Source organism: Bubalus bubalis, chromosome 14 (assembly GCF_019923935.1).
Source record: "Bubalus bubalis isolate 160015118507 breed Murrah chromosome 14, NDDB_SH_1, whole genome shotgun sequence".
Classification (NCBI taxonomy): Eukaryota; Metazoa; Chordata; class Mammalia; order Artiodactyla; family Bovidae; genus Bubalus; species Bubalus bubalis.
The window spans coordinates 62209997-62227212 of record NC_059170.1 but is presented as its reverse complement, the minus strand read 5'-3'; the positions used below and the strand labels follow the sequence as shown (position 1 = coordinate 62227212).

Below are 17216 nucleotides of genomic sequence, written 5' to 3'. Positions count from 1 at the left end.
AGTTTATGATTACTATTCTGCTACCATATTGTATACTATTCTGCTACCATATTAATCCAGACTCAACTACTGCTGATCAGATATTAAGATATTAATTATGTTTCTTTTTTTAGCTACTGTGATTTTTCAAAATGTAAGTGAAGTTGAGTTGGGATATTTTAATTAAAATATTCTGTTTCTTTCTTAACAAGCTCCTATTTTTCTAATTACAGGTTTCATATACACTGGTGAAGTTGTGCACCGAATGCTAACAGCCACACAGTACATAGCACCTTTAATGGCAAATTTTGATCCCAGTGTATCCAGAAATTCAACTGTCAGATATTTTGATAATGGTATGTGTCGGTTAGCCTATATTTTGCTGAATGTATACTTATAAACACTGATCATCAGATTCATATTAATATTTTTGTAATGTTGGGTTTAGACTGGATTTGCTAACTGTTAGATGCAAATAGCCTGAGGTAACAAATGTTATACTGCACCAATTAATACTATAATAAGTGGATAAAGTATATGGTAAAATGTCACTCACGTATTCATTCATTCATTTGCTCATTTAACAAACATTTATTGACATGTATTAGGGAATATAATAAATGAGTTGCAGCAAACATAGTTTTGGACAAAGCAAACACATTTATTTGATGCTATTTGAAGTAAGTCCTTCCTACTAAAAAGAAGTAAATAAGGAAAATTTTTTAGTTCTGATTTTTAGGTAGAGACAAGTGGCATAATATATTGATATTAAATTTCTAAAACTTATAAACTATTTGTATATTTTGAAAATATAGGATAGTGTAGTAGTGAAGTCACTCAGTCGTGTCCGACTCTTTGCGACGTCATGGACTGTAGCCTATCAGGCTGCTCCATCCTTGGGATTTTCCAGTCAAGAGTACTGGAGTGAGTTGCCATTTCCTTCTCCAGAAAATATAGGATAGTGAGTAATTAAAATTCACTTGGCCTTCCCAGATGGCTCAGTGGTAAAGAATCCACCTGCCAAGTTGACGTGAGTATGATTCCTGGGTAGGGAAGATCCTCTAGAGAAGGAAATGGCAACCCGGTCCAGTACAGAAATCCCATAGACAGAGGAGCCTGGTGGCTACAGTCCATGGGGTTGCAAAAGAGTCAGACACAACTCAGCAACTAAACAACAAAATTCACTTAAGGAAAAAGTTTTCCTGACTTTGAAATATGAGATAGAGCTGTTAAATTTTATTGTATATACTGACAACAGTCTATCCCTACTACTTCTTTAGGGGAACACACAAAATAGTCAAGGAGGAAGTAGACTATGTCACTAAATGCCCCCAAACCTAAGTAAGAAATTTATGTTCCTAAAAACATAAATGAATTTTCATGTCTACATCTTAGTGAAGGCTGTAACTATGATAGAAAAAGAATTATAGGAAAAGAGAGTTTGTTTTGGAAACGTAAAAATAGAAATTTCTGTACTCTTTACAATACAAAAATATTATTTATTTGCCCGTATGAGAATCATCTTTTAAAAAATAGAAGCATGTGGCCTGAACAGAGTTATTTCTCCTCTTGTCTTGCCTTAATGACCAAGGGAGAAATTAACCGTAGGGTAGCGTAGACTTACTGGTGACCTCAGCTTTGGGAAAATGACATCACTTTGCTGAAAGAGATCTGACCAGTGTGATAAAGTCATTTTACAAGTCAAAATAGCAAAAGAGGAAGACAACTAAACACATTCAGATGTGCACTTTGAGAAACAGATTTCAAACAATTTGAATAACACCAAAGTATGCTCCAATAAATGAAGTTAACTCTAAATGTTAACCATAATAATTATTTCCTTCTGTTATGTTAAGAACTGTTATATTCTGTCCTCTCACTTAAAGGAAATTGAAGTACAAAGGGTCAAAGATATACAAGCAGATTTTGAGTATACTTTAGACAGAGCTACAGTGAGCAACTTATCTGAAGCTTATTTCCTGAATCACCTAAGGAATCTACCCTATGTAGTTTAGAAAGTTGAGTATTTTCCAAGCTTTGTCACTTACTAGATTATGTTGAGACATTTAGTCATGGACACAAGCTTCTGTTGATCAAGTGTTTATATCATTAACATCAAAATCATAAAACATATTGTCTCCTTCCCCATACACTCTCTCACATATTTGTGCCTAAGTAGCTCCATAGTTAAATTTTACCTTTATTAAAATGATTTTGAAAAATTGATATGTGCCACTTCAACTGGATTCTAAAGGCCACTGGCTATTTATAAGAAATGATTTTCTCTTGCATACCTGGCACGAGAACTCAATACACAGTAGGTCCTCAATAATTATACAATGAATGAATAAATGAAAAAAATTAAGTATGTAAATTGATTTTTAATTCTGAGACTTGTGAAAGTACAAATACTCAAGAACTATTGTATTTTTACTTTATTGAAATATCTTCTGTGTAGTAATCAATGGGAATACTGAGTTCTTATAATAATAAAAGCTAGTAATTTCTGTGTTTTATTAAATGATAGAAGCACTTCTCAATATTGTAAGGATCTTCACAAAGTCCTTTCATACCAGAGCAACTTACTGAAATATTTCCAATTCTGATTGGTTAGGATCATTGAAGGAGTGCTTAAGGATGGGAAACTCAACATTTTAGGAAAGCAAAACTTCTCTAAAGGAGACAGCAACAGTTTAGAACATTTCTTCTAAGATGAAATTTCTGCAAGTATTAAAACACTAGGTTTTAAAAATCAGATGATGATTCCAGATATGATAGCCAGCCTAGATAACTACTGGAGTGTAAGGAAGTCACAGAATATTAATGCACAAGAACTAGAAAAGTTGTAAAACTAAATCTTTTATTAGAAAAATAATTTGATGGCTCATAAATAGCAGATTAGAAGCATAATTCTTATCGAAATCATAAACCTAATCAAACATAGAATCAGAAAATTTGGAGTTATTAGTGACCTTAAATGCCCCTAGATCAGCCTACTTGCCTGTTTTTATTTTGGAGATTAAAAAATTGGCATCCACTACTGATCAGAAAGTATGATGATCACCCTAGCGATACTAAGTTCCAGCTGCTCAGTTCCGTTAAGCACATAGGATGGTGCAGTAACTTATGTAGTCTGTAACATGAGCTTAAATAACAACTTCAGCTCCACCTGGAGGAACTGTGCCATTAGATTTTGTGTCCATCATCAGAGAAACAACATATGATTTCAGTCATAAGCCAAGAGATGCACCACTCTAACCCAGCTCTTTGGTAAATTCCATGTTTGAGTCCAAGTTTTGCTCTTGACAGGTTATTCTCCTACATCGTAGCTGACCAAAGAAAATGTTTTTTGATTCACTTATCTAGTTGCTTCCTGTGTTAGGTGTTACCTAGAGAGCAATATGTGATCATTATCTGCTAAGAGAAATATAAGATTATAGCTCTAGAAGCCGCTGTCACTAACCTGTGGACTATAGGATTTTAGATTTAATAACAGGTGAAACTTGAAATATTATTTCATAAAACAAAATAGAGATAATTTTAAAATTTAAGAAGGTAATTTTAATGTAGGTAATTTTAAAATTTAAGGATAACATTTACACTCAACTAATCTTACTAGTGGGCTTCTCTTGTGGCTAAGTGGTAAGGAATCCACCTACCAATGCAGGAGAGGCAGCAGACAGGGGTTCAATCCCTAGGCCGAAAAGATCACATGGAGGAGGAGATGACAACCCACTCCAGTATTCTTGCCTGGAGAATTCCCTGGACAGAGGAGCCTGGTGGGCTACATTCCATGGAGTCACAGAGTCAAACACTATTTACCAACTAAACAACAGCAATCTTACCAGTAGACCCACTTAAATTAACAAATGTTGGAGGAGCTGTGATAGGACATAATATAAAACTTATTTGCACATTTTAGTGTTATTTTATAAAGCCTGCTATAATAATACGGGGAGAATATCATCATCAGAATTTGCATTAAAAACATAATTACTCAAAAAGAGGTAGACCTCTTTTATGCACAAGAATGTGCAGAAACTGTGTATTTGGGAGCTGAATGCAGAAATCTCTAGAAAGTGAAAATTAGTCTTCCCATGTTGCAGAAGATACAGGTTCAAGCAGATTGTGTCCAAAGTCACACAAAAAGTTTGAGAGGCAGGACCCAAGTCTAGATCATCTGCCTGCCAATTCGGTGTTCTCTCTGCACCATCAAAGTGCTGATTGAAATTAGTGAAGATAGAAATTAGCAAGGATAGGAATTAGGAGGAGACCAGATCTTGAAAGGTGTGGACACGTGTGAAGGAAAAGAAGCAGTTGTTAAGAGGCATTTCATGATCAGAAGACCCTTTTACTTCTACAGTTATGGAAAATTTCCTAGCTATTACTGTCCTCTCACCTTTTCCAGTTTAGAAAAAAAAAAATAGTAGTAGAGATACAGAGATGCCCATGAAAGGAAGAGACATGGATTTTCACTTAAAACAGGGCTATGTCTTAGGTGCTGCTTATGACTAAACATACCAAGGTAAAAGTCAAAAATAATGTTTTTACTTATAAAGTTTTACCTCAAAGAAACAAATATTTTTCTGTATTTAAAGTGTACAGTGTGATAATTTGATATATGTATACATTGGAAAAGAATTTCTACCATCAAATTAACTAACATATTCATCCCCTCACATATGTACCTTTTGTTTTTCTGATGTGAACTCTTTAGGTTTTATTCTCAGGAAATTTTGATTATATTATACAGTGTTGGGCTTCCCCTGTGGCTCAACAGTAAAAAATCCACCTGTAATGCAGGAGACATGGGTTAGGTCTATGGGTCAGGAAGATCCCCCTGGAGAAGGGAATGGCTCTCTACTCCAGTATTCTTGCCCAGAATTGAATCTCATGCACGGAGGAGCCTGGCAGGCTACAGTCCATGGAGTCGCAGCGTTGGACATGACTGGAGCGAGCAAGCAAGCACACACACCTCCAGTGCCAGACACTGTAGTCACTGTGTTACACATCAGATCCTCAGACCTTATTTATTATATCAGTGAAAGTTGGTATCCTTTTGTTAGCATTTCTGTTTGCCCCAGACTCTAGTCCCTGCTTTAAGATTTCACACGAACGTGATACCATGCAGTTTTTCTCTTTCTCTTTTTGGCTTATTTCACTTAGCTTAGTGCCCCTCCAGATTCATCCTTGTTGTCTCATTGGTGGCTATTAAGCTGTGTTTCAATTAATATTTCATGTTAATAATTTTATAGTAAACACTGGCAGATTGCTTTATCAGACTGTGGTATATAGCATGGAAGATTCATCCCAGTGTACTTCAAAGGGGCTTCAGAAATCTTAGCCTGGGGCACTTAAAGCTACCTTGCAACCTTCTAGAAGCAATACTACAAAGAGAAATGCAGGCATTGTGAATAAAAGAAGAAAATTCCCATTAGTGTTAAAGAAATTTCTTCAGAACGGAAGAGTATAATTCTAAATATGGAAGAGACATCTTCAAGTCTGTTAAAAGTGATGCTAGCTTCCCTGAATGTGTTCCTTTCTCTCTCAGCATTTGTCAAATGTATTTGAAGTTCATTCAAGTCACTTGGGTTGCATTTTGAAAGTGGCTCATGGAAATTTAAGCAGACAGTAAACCCATTAACATTAATGGACTTCCTAAGGCAAAATTCCCCCATACTGGGCTCAATATTAACCTCAGTATGAGTTTAGATTTAGAGAATACTCAATTCTTTATAAATATCCCAAATGCTATTTCAGTAACAGAATTCCAATTAACTATATACAATTCAAGTAGCACAACTACTAGATGAGAAAGTTAGATCCATGCTTTTGTGAAGATTCCCACCAGAACTGATTGATTTATTTTTCTCATCGCATTTCTTCTGTTCCAATGGGGTTTATAGGCACAGCACTTGTTGTCCAATGGGACCATGTACATCTCCAGGATAATTACAACCTGGGAAGCTTCACATTCCAAGCAACCCTCCTCATGGATGGACGCATCATCTTTGGATATAAAGAAGTAAGTAATATATTGATGAGTTCTTTCCCCCTTGACCTTTGACCTCTCTATCATTTTATCCAGGTGTCAAGTAAAGGGCATTTAACATTCATGAACCTCAAGTCATTTTCTCACCTCTTGATTTCTTTTGCTTTATTAAAAATATATAGTTTTTAAAATCTGCTGGATAACACTGGTTATTTTGGGGTTTTATTTTTGCATTCTGATATCTTTGGCATTATGACCCTTGAATTTCATTAAAATTATTAAATAATTATATTCTTGTGATAGTATAATGAAATGTCTCTGAGAAAAAGCAATATTCCCAATTGGAAGGATTTTCATCTAAATCTGATTGTTTATGTTTATATTATTTGTTTTTGCCTCATCAACTTCTGTGACATCTTTTGACTCTAATTTCAAAGTGTTAAAAGACATGAAGATTTGTGTGGCTCGATGACCCAATACTGAGAGCATTCCAGAACAGCTGAGTCCACAGGTCCTTTGGCTAGTGTTTATTGCTACCTGATAGGAAAGATAAGGGCTTCCCCAGTGACTCAGTGGTAAAGAATCCACTGGCAAAGCAGGAGACACAGGTTCGATCCCTGGGTCAGAAAGATCCCCTGGAGGAGGGCATGGCCACCCACTCCAGCATTCTTGCCTGAGAATCCCATGGACAGAGCAGCCTAGTCGGCTACAGTGCATAGAGTCCCGACGAATCGGATATAACTGAAGGGACTAAGCAGGCATGCAGGAAAGATTAATTAGAGATCTAAGTGACAGAATGAATAAGGAAATTTAAACTTTGTTTCATTTCCCCACGTTGACAGAGAATAGAAATTGACTAGATTGTAACCTTCAATTTACAGAATGTCTAAATTAGAATAATAGCATGTTTGATTTAAAACTCTGTGGACAATGTAATTAAGATCTATTAGACAACCTAAACTTTGGGAGAAGGCAGCAAAGAATTTAAGAATAAAGTTTCAGAAGTATCAGAAATGATGTTTTAGGCAGTCACTAATCATGAGAGGAATTCTGACACATGAATTGATAATGGGCATTATTGACCATGTCTAAATGAGTATTTATAATACTGCAATACTGACTCACCATCTTATTTCCCACTGAAGGGTTATTTTTCCCTTGGGAAATGAATCCCTGACTCTAAAAAAGATGCCAGTGATTTTAAAAGGATTCACTTTGGTCACGTCTTCTGAAGTCTATCTTTTCTATAAAGTGAGGGATGGTTATGTTTCAGTTAACTAGGCCAGCTTTTGGAAATCTCATAACCATGTTAAATGTTTCCATTCCTTTGAAGAATTCTTCCATGTGGAATTAATCATTTACTTGGGGCAATAGTGGACATAGAATAGAAGAGAAGATCTACTCTGCTTGTTGCATCCTCACCCAAAGCTGTTTTGATATCATAGCCCACCTGTTCCTTACATCACGCTCCTTGGAATCTGAGAGAATATTGCTTAAAGGGACTTACGCATTTCTAGTTTTCATTGTAATCCAGTGTATTGCTGGAACTGCCAAGTAATGTTATGCAATGTTATTTTCGACATTGTAACTAACAGTGGTAAAATTTCTGGAAAGATGAAGAGTCAGAAAGTCTAGAATCTGAAATCTCACTAACTGTAGGCTTTGTCAAAACAGAGGTTTGTGTTCTTATTGTGGTCTCTCTCTCTCTCTCTAAACCTTATTATCAAGATTGTCATCTTTATTTGTACTGTTCTCAATGGGTGTCTCACATTGCATAGTAACAGTTTATTTTTCCTATTCTCTCTTTGTAGTGAGGTTGATATTTTTCAAATGTCCTTTTCTTTTCTTTATTTAACTGAAGAGAAATTTTCCATTATGATTTTCCTGTTTTGTCATGGGAATATTAAGCTGAGAGGCAATTTTAACCCTTTCTTCCCAGACTATCAGTCCTTGTGAATTTAGAGTTCTAAAAGAAGTCATTGCTTTATCATTTGCCTTGCTGCCTTTTCTCCTTCCTGGTTAAAAACCAGTTCCTTATTTTCTATTCTACTTTTTTCTTCCTGATAACTGTCTTGTATTTTATTTTTCTAAGGCAAGGTTCTGCTTGTAGAATTTGCCACAATAAAGATCCTCCTGCCCATGTGAGTGACAGCTAGGTGCTCCTGGCCTTTCTAGAAAAGCATTTATAATTTTGATAGTGTAACATACTTGTTTGCCTAATGTGTTATCCTTGACAAAGTGCTTTCACACACATGATAGTTTTCAATTCTTCAGCAATATCTTATATTCTTATCCTTCCACAGAGGCACGGGCACATAGAAGGTGTTTAGTAAATGTGAGTGGCTTGATTATGGAGTTAGGTCATACACAATTACCTTGATTTTACAGCTATGCAGACAGAAAGGTTAATTGATATGCCTGAGGTTACAGAGCTTCATATGGACAATCCAGAGCAATATTCTTTAATGTGGTGACCCTAGGACTCCTCAACGTTTTTTTCTTTCCCCAGAAGATTATGTACAACAAGTCACAAATCTATTTCTCATTTGTTTCATTTCAATAAATATGTTTTAATGTTTGCTTTTTAATAATCTTTCCATCGGACTCCAATATATTACACAATTATCGTCCCATAAAGTCAGGAGTTAAGCTATAGAACTAATGAAATTGTAAGAACATAAAGGAGTATAATTTTATAGTCCTGTTCTGATTAAATATACAGAACTAAAATTATTTTTTAATTTTTAAAATACTTTTATTTATTTATTTTATTTATTGCTGTGCCAGGACTTTGTTGCTATGAGGGCTTTCCTCTAGCTGCGGAGAGCAGGGGCTACTCTCTACTTGTGGTATGCAGGTTTCTGATTGTGGGGGCTTCTCTTGTGGCCAAGGACCTGCTCTGGGGCATGCAGGCTTCAGTATTGTCACGTGGACCTAGCAGTTGTGGCTCCCAGGCTCTAGAGCACAGACTCAATAGTTGTGGCACCCAAGTTGCTCTGCCCACACGTGGGATCTTCCAGGATCAGGGGTGGAACCAGCGTCTCCTGCATTGGCAGGCATTCTTCACCACTGAGCCACCAGGAAAGACCCTATTTTGTTAATTTTTAAAAAAAATGAAAAGAAGGTGTACATAAGTGAAAATAATGATAAAAACATAGATCCTTTCTCAGATAAATGGAATTTGGAAAAATCAAATTACCATTTTCTGTTCTGTTAATAGGAATAACTAGCTGTCATAATAGAACCCAGATTCAGTATATTTTTTTAAGTTACCCTTGAATAGTAATATTTGTTTGCTTTACAATTATTCTTGTTAGTCGCTAAGAAGTGAAATGAAGTAGCTCAGTCGTGTCTGACTCTTTGCGACCCCATGGACGGTAGCCTACCAGGCTCCATCCGTGGGATTTTCCAGGCAAGAATACTGGAGTGGGTTGCCATTTCCTTCTCCAGGGGATCTTCCCGACCCAGAGATCGAACCCGGGTCTCCCGCATTGTAGGCAGATGCTTTACCATCTGAGCCACCAGGGAAGCCCTGTTAGTCGCTAAGTTGTGTCCAACTCTTTTGTAACCCCATGGACTGTAGCCCATCAGGCTTCTGTGTCATGGGATTTCCCAGGTAAGGATACTAGAGTGGGTTGTCATTTCCTTCTCCAGGGGATCTTCCCAACCCAGGTATCAAAGCCAGGTCTTCTGCATTGGAAGGCGGATTCTTTATCACTGAGCCACCAGGAGAGCTCTTGATTATAGTACAGACCTGAAATTCTTGGTCTATTGATAATGTAACAAGGAAACTGCCTGTTTACACACACAAAAAAAACATTATTCCAAAAACATTACAGATATGAAACCAGAGTTCTTACAGTTCTTGATGCTGCCTGTCCTAGTATACTATCATATTTTAGGAGTTGCATTTCTCTAACTTGTTTCATCTTTCTTCTCCTATTATATTTTGAATTTATTGTTACTTCAGATACAGACTCAGAAAGGAAGTGATCCATTTTGTGACTATTGTAAATTTGATTATTTTTTTTTTCACCAGTTCATGGGAGGCTTCAGACAATACGATTAAAAAGAAAAGTCATGCAGTCTTTTTATGGCCATAGAGGAATACATGTCCCACCTTAGAGTCAGTCTACTTTATCCATTTTCATGGTTGAATACCAATACTTATTATCTCATTCTGCAGCAAATTTTAGAGGAAGTATATATAGAGGAACTTTACTGTTTATTAGGTTAAATTACTTTTTAATCTCTTCTACCATATAAGTATTTCATCCTAATGTTCCTTAGTGTAACATTTACTGTTTTTGTGGAAGGATGCATAATTAATAAATCATTGCCAATTGGTTGTGGGTTTAACTGGCAACCTAAATGCATTTTTTAAATTTCTTTGAGAACTATTTCTCTTACTTAAACTGTAATGATCCTTCATTCATGATAATCATCCTGAAAGTATTAAAAGGTGAACACTTGGTGAGCTTGTAAAATTTATAGGGGAAAAAAAAATTCAAAGGAAAAGGAGAAAGCCAAAAAGAACTGAACAGTGAAACAATTGCCATTTAGGTATGAAGTGATTTGCTGTTCTGGCTATTGCTGTGTATGCAAGAATGCTTAACATGTGTTAATATAATGTATATGCATCCCAGAAACTATATATATATATGTGTGTGTGTGTGTGTGTGTATATAAATATATTTATATATTTAAATAAAATTTATTTGATAAATGTATCATACAGGGTTCAGAAGACCCAGATGCCATAAAACGCTAATTATAAACTATCAAGAAATAATTCCAAGAAAAATGTAGATACAGATGTTTTTATATCATATCACTTCCCTCTATTTTAAATACATAAAGTGCAAAATTGTATCTGCATGGCTTTATTTAGGCTCTAATTCATTTGCAATTATACATTTTTGTTATCTCACATACTAAAGCTCCCCAATATCTTCATTTTCTAAAACTTCCCATAGTACAAGATAATGACAGATTGAACCATTCTTCCTTTATAATATTAGGAGTGAAAATAAATAAATAAAGTAACAAGGAAGTAGGAATCAATGATCTACAAGAAATAATTATATTTAGAACAGAAAGTTTATTCTAATGCCGCCCTGCAACTAGTAGGTTATGTTGTCCTTGGATGCATTTTCTCCTTCTAAGCCCCACTTCCCTTTAATCTTTGAGATGACATGGAGAGGTTTGTTTCACACAGGGCTCCTGTCCATATCAGGCCATATCCCATTTCTCTGCTCTGAGGATTCCAGAACCTAAGAGCTAATTTGTCCTTGAGGCAAAAGGCCTTGTACTTTCCCAGGTCTCCTCAAATCTAGGGTATGCTTCCTAATCCCATTTCCTTTCCCTTGCTGTTTTACTCCCAACTGTTTAGGCAAATTCCTTTATCCAGCTATCATATCAGAAGATCTCCCCATTATGGTTTTCATTATCCTGAGCCAAGTTGTACAGGCTTCTTCAGGGGGTACCTGCCTCACTCTCTTCTTTTAAAAGATGTTCCAACTCTACTTTGTCAGTTCAGTAACGGGCAGTCTTTAAGTCAGAGGGTTCAGTGATGTGTATTTAAAACATGGATATGTTCAGTTCAGTTCATTTGCTCTGTCATGTCTGACTCTTTGAGACCCCATGGACTGCAGCACACCAGGCTTCCCTGTCTATCACCAACTCCCGGAGCTTGCTCAAACTCATGTCCATTGAGTCAGTGATGCCATCCAACCATCTCATCCAATGGATATATTTCCCACATCTAGATATTTGAAGATTTCACATAAAAATATAGATTTGTCTCCTTTCTTGAGAAATCAGAAGCCCTGGAACACTCATCCTACATTTCCACTCAGTGGCGATTGGCTAGAAAATTTACTCTTGGTGTGCTCTCTCCAATGTCTCCCTCATCAATTTCTTCTTTCCTACCCGAGACCATTTCTAACTTATGTAGAAATGAAGTTGGAAGCCCCTCTTTTAATATAGAGCTATTCTTGTTAATTTCATCCTGTTGTCTGCTTCCAGATTTTCTATGGGGTACAATCATGAAAACGAGAGTAGGAAGCATTTTAAGAATATAGCTTTAGGGACTGCCTTGTGGTCCAGTGGTTAAGAATCTGCCTTCCAATGCAGGTGATGTGTTGAGGAACTAAGATCCCACATGCTGCAGGGCAACCTAGCCCAAGTGCCACAACTAAGGCTTGATGCAGCCAAATAAATGATTTTTTAATAATAATATTAAAAATAATATATCTTTAACTTATGGCTCATCTTTGCTTTCAGGCCATTAAGTGCATTGCTTAATAGCTGGCATATGAAAAGCATTCAGAAACTGAAAGCTAGAAGCAGATTAAAACAATTGTGAGAACTGGCAGCGATATTCAGGAAAGCAAATGGATGTTTGTATTGTCAAATTTAACTGAAAGCCCTGCTGTTCAAATGTAGTTTTCAGACAACTAAGCCCTAATACTCAGGACTTTATGTGTTGCTTTGATAGTAATAAAAGAGAGCATGACTTTTAAAAATTGGATGCCCTACTGCATAAGGAGAAGCCCAATTAGATTTTTAAGGGAGATGAGGTAGGAAGTTAAGGGTTAAGTGAAGGTAAGAGTGGTTAAAATTGTAAGCTTTGGGTTTTTTTTAAGGTACATGTATAAGCTATTAGACACCACGTTGCTGTTGTTAGCGAGTGAACAAAAATGAGTTTAAAGTAATTCTTCTCCAGTTGCATTCTGCTAGGCATATGATTCATACTTGGGAGCACATGCTCTGCAATCAGACCCTTGCTGAGATGCTGTGCTGTCTATTAGATACATAGCTGGGCCATAATGGAAACAAATGAATGTTTTGGCAAGGTTTGCAGGGCAGAACACAGAGAAAAATAAAATTCTGTTCCCTCCGACTGGAGCAGCATGCTGTTACCCACCTATCTGTTATAGAAACAGACATAAAAGTTCACGTTTTCAGTACTGTGTCTGGCCCTTGTGTCCTGGAGAATAATACCACAGACGGAAAAGAGAACAACTTCTGTCTCTGAATCTTCCGCCAAAGCCCCACATGCTCTGCCCTAAGCTGACGCCTGATACCATTTCCTGCCTTAATTTCACCTAGTTATTCCAACTCTTTTCTGCCTCCATACTTCATTTGCTTCACCGTATCATTTCTAGAAAAAAATTATACTTACTTAAGTAACAAACTTATCTATGTCTTATGAAATGGAAGGAAAATTAAAACACCTTAAAAGAAAAGAATTGACAAATGCTTGTGTAAGCCGAAATGGAAGCATATTTTAACTGTGTTAACACTCCTTTTCTGTATATGTCCTGTGGAATGAAAAACCTGTTCTTAGAAATTTATGATTCATTACAAATAATACAGAGGTCAAGTGAAAATTAAGCTTAGCTTTAATCATAAAAAGGTGAGTATTACAGGCTCTTGAAAATAATGAAGCCACATTTTTTAAAAGCTGGTATTGTTCAGAGATTGTATGCAGATTGGCTTCCTGACTGACATCCTCAGGAACTAACTTAAGAGACATTTTAAGGATGAATATAAATTTGGAGAAAGGATAAAGAATAGCTTCCGTAAGTAGAGCTTCAGAGTTTTTGTTCTTGGACATTACCCTTGGCTATGGCTTCTCTGAGTTGCGTACTTTGTATCCAATACAGAGTCTGCTATAGAGTAGGGGACTGTGACACTGTGACAGGTCCTTGTGCTAATTTTGTGCACTCTCAGTTCTAATTCTAGACAGTTTATTTGTATACATATGCACACACACAATTGCTTTGTTGATGTTAGTAAAAAAAAAAAATTGTTCATTTTAAATGTAGTTTTAGCCGTGCTCCTGATTTAGCTTAACAAATGGCCTCTCATTATAAGCTGTGAAGCCTGGCCTGACTCGCTCACGGGGAGCTCACATGGCCCAATTAATTGCTGCAGTAAGTGAGTAGATGAACCATCTTTATGCTGAACAACCCCACACCTTTGAGGTTTTGAAGTGAACAGATAACAGCCCAAGAAGGCAAAGTGGAAAAGATAGGACAGTATCAGGTGAAGAGAGGCAGACGTGTTCCTGAAAGAAATCTTAGAGAAAGCCTACACTTGGCCTCCTTAATCTTTTCCCAAATTAAGCATTTCATCCAATTGATAAAAGTGGTTTTATTCTAAACATGATATGTAATCGTTTCCTAAAAGACTTGGCTGGCTTCTAGGAAAATGTGGAGAGTCAAAAGCTTCTTGTACATTATCATGTTAATATTTAATCAGGATAAAATAGCAGAGTTTTAGAAATTCTATGCTTTTATTCATGCACTCTATAAAATGTGAAAGAAGAGCGCTCGAGGCCAGTGGTATTGCAGTCCTCTTCCTTTTCCATCGCTTCCTGCCCCTAGTCTCCTCCTTCTCTGGACCCTTCTATGCTGCTCTTCACAGCTGTCCTCTCTGCACAAGCAGAGGAACTGTGCTCATAGCCAGCAATGGGAAGAACCCTGAAGGTGTGCAGCACACTGGCCCCAGTGAAAAGCATGATGCCATTTTTCTTGCTACTAAGACCAAAAGTCTTGATGATGCTGTTGACTGTCTTCTTCTCCCTCTCCTTAAATCCATGACGTGCTCACCAAGAATCATCTTCCTGCCACTCCAGCTCCTATACTTACCACTTATCTAGTATACTTCAAGCCACATATATTGATACTAAGTATGACTTGTTCTTGTTTAGTTGCCATGTAATGTCTGACTCTTTTGCGACTCCATGGACTGTAGCCCACCAGGTTCTTCTGCTCATGGTATTTCCAGGCAAGAATACTGGAGTGAGTTGCCATTTCCTTCTCCAGGAGATCTTCTTGACCTGAGGATTGAACCCATGTCTTCTGCACTGGCAGGCTGATTCTTTACCACTGAGTAACCTGGGAAGCCCAAGTATGACTTGGCAATTACTAAATAAATTATCTCAGAGTTTCATTTAGTAAATAAACTTTTAGGGACAAAAATCTTGGTTTGATTTTGTTTGTTTCTGTTGTCCACATATCAGAATACTTCTTAATGCTGGTTAAGAACTGGGCACACTGATATAAAATTGGCAATACCACAACATTGTTCAGGAGAAGACCAATTAGTACATAAAGGGAAAATGTCATCTTCCATTTACTTGTTTTGAGATAATTCCACAAATTTCAGAAGCATTAAAATGTCCTCTTAGTTGGTCAGTTTCAATGAAATAACCCTTTTTATACTTTCATGATGTTGAGGCAAAAATAAGCAGTATAGCCCTTATTATATCTTCTCTCCAAGTTATTTTCCTTTCTTTTTATTGGTATGCTGTTTATTATGGTTTATACAACCATATCTGATCTAATATGTTCTTTAATGAATTTCCCACAGGTGGTCCACAAGCTGCTTTTTCTACTTAAAGATTTGTTCATGCATTTACCCTTCCTTTTCATTTCTTGTCCCTTTATTTATTGAAGATTTTTTCTTTTTTGTGTTTTTAATTAATTTATTTGTTTACTGTACAATATTGTATTGTTTTTGCCATACATTGCCATGAATCAGCCATGGGTGTACATGTGTTCTCCATCCTGAACCCCCCTCTGACATCCCTCCCCATCCCATCCCTCTGGGTCATCCCAGTGTGCCAGCCCCAAGCACCCTGTATCATACATCAAACCTGGACTGGTGATTCGTTTCACATGTGATAATTTACATGTTTCAATGCCATTCTCCCATATCATCCTGCCCTCGCCCTCTCCCAGAGTCCAAAAGACTGTTCTATACATCTGTGTCTCTTTTGCTGTCTCGCATATAGGGTCATTGTTACCATCTTTCTAAATTCCATATATATGTGTTAGTATACTGTATTGGTGTTTTTCTTTCTGGCTTACCTCACTCTGTATAATAGGCTCCAGTTTCATCCACCTCATTAGAACTGATTCAAATGTATTCTTTTTAATGGCTGAGTAATATTCCATTGTGTATATGTATCACAGCTTTCTTATTCATTTGCCTGCTGATGGACATCTAGGTTGCTTCCATGTCCTGGCTATTATAAACAGTGCTGCGATGAACATTGGGGTACACATGTCTCTTTCAATTCTGGTTTCCTCACTGTGTATGCCCAGCAGTGAGATTGCTGGGTCATATGGCAGTTCTATTTCCAGTTTTTTAAGGAATCTCCACAATGTTCTCCATAGTGGCTGTACTAGTTTGCATTCCCACCAACAGTGTAAGAGGGTTCCCTTTTCTCCACACCCTCTCCAGCATTTATTGCTTGTAGACTTTTGGATCGCAGCCATTCTGACTGGTGTGAAATGGTACCTCATTGTGGTTTTGATTTGCATTTCTCTGATAATGAGTGATGTTGAGCATCTTTTCATGTGTTCTCTTCTTTGGAGAACTGTCTGTTTAGTTCTTTGGCCCATTTTTTTTGATTGGGTCGTTTATTTTTCTGGAATTGAGCTGTAGGAGTTGCTTGTATATTTTTGAGATTAATTTTTTGTCAGTTGCTTCATTTGCTATTATCTTCTCCCATTCTGAAGGCTGTCTTTTCACCTTGCTTATAGTTTCCGTTGTTGTGCAGAAGCTTTTAATTTTAATTAGGTCCATTTTTGTTTATTTTTCCTTTTATTTCCAATATTCTGGGAGGTGGGTCATAGAGGATCCTGCTGTGATTTATGTCAGAGAGTGTTTTTGCCTATGTTCTCCTCTAGAAGTTTTATAGTTTCTTGTCTTACATTTAGATCTTTAATCCATTTTGAGTTTATTTTTGTGTATGGTGTAAGAAAGTGTTCTAGTTTCATTCTTTTACAAGTGGTTGACCAATTTTCCCAGTACTGCTTGTTAAAGAGATTGTCTTTTCTCCATTGTATATTCTTGCCTCCTTTGTCAAAGATAAGGTGTCCATAGGTGCGTGGATTTATCTCTGGGCTTTCTATTTTGTTCCATTGATCTATATTTCTGTCTTTGTGCCAGTACCATACTGTCTTGATGACTGTGGCTTTGTAGTAGAGCCTGAAGTCAGGCAGGTTGATTCCTCCAGTTCCATTCTTCTTTCTCAAGATTGCTTTGGCTATTCAAGGTTTTTTGTATTTCCATACAAATTGTGAAATTATTTGTTCTAGTTCTCTGAAAAATACCATTGGTAGCTTTATAGGGATTGCATTGAATCTATAGATTGCTTTGGGTAGTATACTCATTTTCACTATATTGATTCTTCCAATCCATGAACATGGTGTATTTCTCCATCTAT

General features: G+C 36.7%; 1 protein-coding gene across 5 annotated transcripts in view; it reads left to right on the top strand.

Moving 5' to 3' along the window:
• Window positions 1–17216, top strand: part of PLXDC2 (plexin domain containing 2) — a 427345-nt gene that overhangs the window by 301128 nt on the left and 109001 nt on the right. For all 5 annotated transcript variants that reach the window (XM_025264436.3, XM_025264435.3, XM_044928172.2 and 2 more), the window contains exons 5-6: window positions 213–335; window positions 5886–6004. In XM_025264436.3, coding sequence (XP_025120221.3) covers window positions 213–335; window positions 5886–6004 — 242 coding nt within the window. The remainder of the gene's footprint in view (window positions 1–212; window positions 336–5885; window positions 6005–17216) is intronic.